This window comes from Magallana gigas, chromosome 5 (assembly GCF_963853765.1).
Source record: "Magallana gigas chromosome 5, xbMagGiga1.1, whole genome shotgun sequence".
NCBI classification, from domain to species: Eukaryota; Metazoa; Mollusca; class Bivalvia; order Ostreida; family Ostreidae; genus Magallana; species Magallana gigas.
In genome coordinates, this window is record NC_088857.1 from 28,978,460 (window position 1) to 28,983,148 (window position 4,689).

Consider the following 4,689-nt stretch of genomic DNA (forward strand, 5'->3'; position numbering starts at 1 on the left):
TTGTACAGGAATGGAACAAAGCGTTGATGATTTAGGAGACATGCATGCTCATGGACAGAAGTCTAGACAGGCCTTCAATCGCTGTCATTCTGCTGTAACAGCTTTAAAGAATTATGGTTCAGGCTAAAAATGAAATGAAAGCACCAGTCTGGCAAACACCTACGTTGAAATCCCGGCATATATATATATATATATATATATATATATATATATATATATATATATATATATATATATATATATATATTGAAGTCGTTTTAATTTTAAAGAAATTAATTGTGTAAATCAAAATCTAAGAAAGAAAGAAACGTACAATGTATATTAATAGATGTTGAAGTATTCTTTTCAGTTGAATTTGTCCATACAGCAATAAACAAAAAATACAGACGAAATTTTTTTTATAAAAAGAATTGAAGTTTATCTCGAACAAATAATTGATTAAAAGTGCACTGTATAAACTTGGTCGAAAACGATAGGGATTTACTCGGTATAACGGAACAAAGCAACCTTGACTGCAATATTGCATGTTATTTTTATCATACCTTACTTTGTTCAACAAAAAATATTCAATGTTGATACGGTGTAATAGGAAAACAAGACGTGAACCACTTTGTGCGGCACTGAATTCTAAATTCTAGAGCTCGGTTTCCTTTTATTCACATATTACAACATGTTCAGATGTCCATAAAATAGAATTTGCAAAGGACGTGTATGACTAAAAAAGCATAAAAAAAATAAGCCAATCCTTTGTAAATCCATGTATAACATTTTCTATATCTCAAGGACTTTACTAACGATAATCCACAGGACAATTCCTAACTGCTAGTAACTTGTTTTCTTGTGGACTTTATATGAATATTTTTTCAAATCCATTACCTCTAACAAGTTAGGCAAAATATGCAGTTCTGCTTATGTTTTCTTGACTGATTTTGGAATTGATAGACTATACTAACAAAATGATTACATCAAATGTTACAATCGATATACAGTTAATGTTGATTAGGTCTACTATTGATATGTCTTTAACAGTCTTAACAATTGTGGATACTGTATTTTTCCAACATTATAAAATAGCCTGAGCATTGCAATAAAGTTAAAGTTGGTCCCATCTTCAACAGTGTTAAAACATTTTTAACGCAAGATGCGTGGCTTTTAGTTTTTGTGAGAGTTTGATTTAAGGCATCAGTGGATAAACTATTATCACTATAATCACATTTTGAATAAGATGCAAATGTATGTCTATATTATTGAAAATGTGACATATAACCATACTGGCCAAACCAAACAACTGTATGATTAGGTCCTGGGTATCAAATTAATCTTGAAAAAAAAACCCATAATTGAGTTATTTGCATCACGGCAAAAGTGTTGTTGGACATACCAGGAGACAGATTTTAAAGTGGCATCTCCCGATATTTCCGATATAGAAAAACTATTTCTGTATAAGATGAGATAGATGTTATTCAGTTATCTATGGTATAGGTTTAATGAAAATACAAATAGAAAAGAAAGATGCAGTTAAAATATTGATACCCCCGAATGGGTATTTTAACTTTTGCGTGAAGAAGAGAGTTTATGAAGGATAGGTGGGTATTGACGGACGGACGGACGAAGGGATGGGTGGAGGATGGACAGACAATGTCACTGTTTAGCCGGAGCACAGTAATCTAAAAAAGGGTATTGAGAAGGATGGCACCAGTGAATTTTTCCTAATTAGTTTTTTTTGAAACATTTCTCAAAGGTTTAAGCGCATTTTATCTCCAGCGGTAAAAGTAATCAATTTGCCGTAGGCGTAAGATACAGAGCAGTGAACTTGAAGCTCCTTGTAGAGATGCATAAAGTATATTTCTGGTATAATAGTAGACCAAATAACCACTCCGTCGGGAAATTTCAAGACTATTTTTAAAGTGGAGGACATGTCAATTAATTGAAGTTAGTACTGATTTCCTGAATGGGAGATAGCAATTAACCAATATATTACATTACAAACCATTTGGTGCATGTTCCATACAAATAGCCTTCGGTCTCTATATTACCTGAGAGAAATAAGAGAGAACTAGTCTAGATGATTATCTTCAAAGTTACCAATATTTTGACCCGCGTGTAACTCTCGGAAGTAAAGATGCAATTGAAAATATCAACATATAAAATGTCGCAATGTAGCAAAACGGTTTTACATCATAAACACATTAAAGAAACTATTTTCTTCTTCCTCTTTTTTTAAATTAAAGTTTAGTAGTTACATGTTCTCTTTAATATAAGTCGAAGTTTCATCATATTTATCAGCCATATATTAACACTCGATCTTCAAATACATCTGTCTTTATTTCTTTTGTATTGTGAACTGCTACATTGTATTCCTAGATTTGGCAAAGAGATTACAAGGCGAGAAAAAATAGACTTGTGCGTCAAATACATTGCACAATATAATTTGGAGTTAACGACAAATGCATATGTTGCAGACAGGTTTTTTTTTAACAAGAAAATACCTTCTAACATCTTCATTCGCTAGCCGTAGGTTTCTGGTACCCTTGGCCAGCGAAGATGTTTATCTACTGAAGTATTAAAAGTCGACGCGAAACAGATGCGCTTTTCATCTGCGAGGATGTGAGACTTATTCCCTTTGTGGCCTGTTAAAAGCATGCCCTGGTCACGGTGAGATCATCTTTTCAACCCATGTGTGCATGAGTATTGTCTGTAAAAGATTGGCTAAACCTCACCTTGATCTGACGGATTCAGGCTGTTTTGTAATTTGACCTATATAAACGACCAATAAGTCTGAATATTTTTATGGAGTATTTTATAGAGTATTTTATACCAATGTTGCCAGGTAGAAACGGAGATTAGAAACACAGCTTTTACTCACGTATGATTTTCATGATATTTGTTATAAAAATAATTCCCCTGTCTTCCTGCTCACATGTCAAATTAGGAGTCACAATAATAACAAAAAAATTCAAAAGGAAGTCTTTCAAGTTATTGCAAAATCTATAGAATGTACGCAAATAGCTTTTAGTCTAGAGAGGTTTTTGTCGTAATGTAAGCGCATTTCCGACTCAGAGTCCATTCACATTCTCTATTGATAGAAACATCTCTTAATCAGCTTCAGTGAAGGGATCGGAGAGTTTTATATGTAATACCACAGGATATTACTTCTTTATTTGATTCATTTATGTTAATAGAAGAAAAGTGCTGCTTTATTGTAGCTTGATATTATATAAAAAAAATGACAGAAAATCAATAATTTAATTTTTTTTTTATCGGATGGTTTATAATTTAGTACATTCAACACAATCATGTATACTGTATAAACTGAATACTTCGACAAAAAGCAGAGAAAAACCAAATTGGGATCAAGGTTGTTTATTACAAATAAATTGTAATAAGACAGTTATTGGACACTGAGATTGACATATTTCTCCAGCCTCTCCATCTCTTTATGGGCGACTTTGATCTTCTTCTGGATGAGGGCCTCCTCCCTTCTCTGCTGAGCCAGCTTCTGTTTCTGGGACTGGACCTTTTCCTGGTCGTCTGTTGTAAAGAAAAGATATATATATATATATGTTGATAAATTTGAATACAGTGTACGTATTTAAAACTCATATACATGTACAATGCATTAATAATTAATAATAGATTATTAGACCCATATAGCTTGAATTTATGCACAAGTAACCTATAAAAACGTGTTTATGTATCCTATAGCTTTTTCAGTGTATGAACTAATTATTAAATTAATAATTTACTGGACAGGTATATAATATGGAAACCTTTCATAATTTGATTGCAGTAACCTACCCCTCCATTTTTCGAAGTCCTCTTTCTTGAGCTCTGTCAATCTGCGCGGTGGCAGCTTTGGCTCCTCCTCGGAGACAAACGTCAGACCGAAGGCCAGCCCACCCTTCTTCTCGGTCACGTCCTCAGTGACCATGGCACGGCGCACCTTCTCGTACACCTCCACCTCCTCCTTCATCACTCCCACCTTGTTGTTCTTCGCAAAACAACTTTGCAACAACCCCATATCGATATACACAACTTGACAGTATCTATATCGCAAAGGCTATCGATTATTACATAATTGTGACGTCATAATAAGTTACACATTCATGTATAGCGCAATTAAGACGTTGCAATCACTACATTCTTTATACGTTGGTTTTCCCGCTTTTTTGAAGGTGGTCATTTCATCCATGCCTTCTACCATACATATCTATAGAGTATTTGCTATCATTACTGTTATGAACCATCCGTTTGACGAACCCAAAAATGTTTTCTGTCTTGTCTTTTTTTTTTTTGGTATATTTTAAAACTTTATACTGAAATATACAAATATGCCACCATACTATAACGTTGATAAGAAAGGGAAAACAATGCTATTTATATAAACGACTGATGGCATATTGAAGTCACACAAGATTTCGTTCAACCAAATATTTATTTTACAAATTAGCACTAAACTGCATTTCAATAAATCAGTACGTGTTATATAGGAATTTTTTTTATATGTGGAACAATTAGAAATGAGCCATGAGAATTTATTTGTTTAATATCAAGGGAAATAAAAATATAACAGCAGTATCTTTTTTCAAATAAAAAATTACAATGTAGAACCATTTTAACAAGATCTTGGACTTTCGATAGGATGTAACTATATTTTTACTTTCGTCAAAGCAAATTAAAAATAACGCT

At 33.0% G+C, this 4,689-nt stretch overlaps 1 protein-coding gene across 1 annotated transcript; it reads right to left on the bottom strand.

The window, feature by feature from the left end:
- Positions 1-3,347: 3,347 nt before the first annotated feature.
- On the bottom strand, positions 3,348-4,084 carry LOC109620467 (uncharacterized). The gene is made up of 2 exons (XM_066085715.1): positions 3,799-4,084; positions 3,348-3,531 (listed from the first exon to the last, which is right to left on the bottom strand). The coding sequence occupies exons 1-2, from the start codon at positions 4,019-4,021 to the stop codon at positions 3,392-3,394; spliced, it is 363 nt and encodes a 120-aa protein (XP_065941787.1). The 5' UTR covers positions 4,022-4,084; the 3' UTR covers positions 3,348-3,391.
- Between the last annotated feature and the right edge of the window lie 605 nt (positions 4,085-4,689).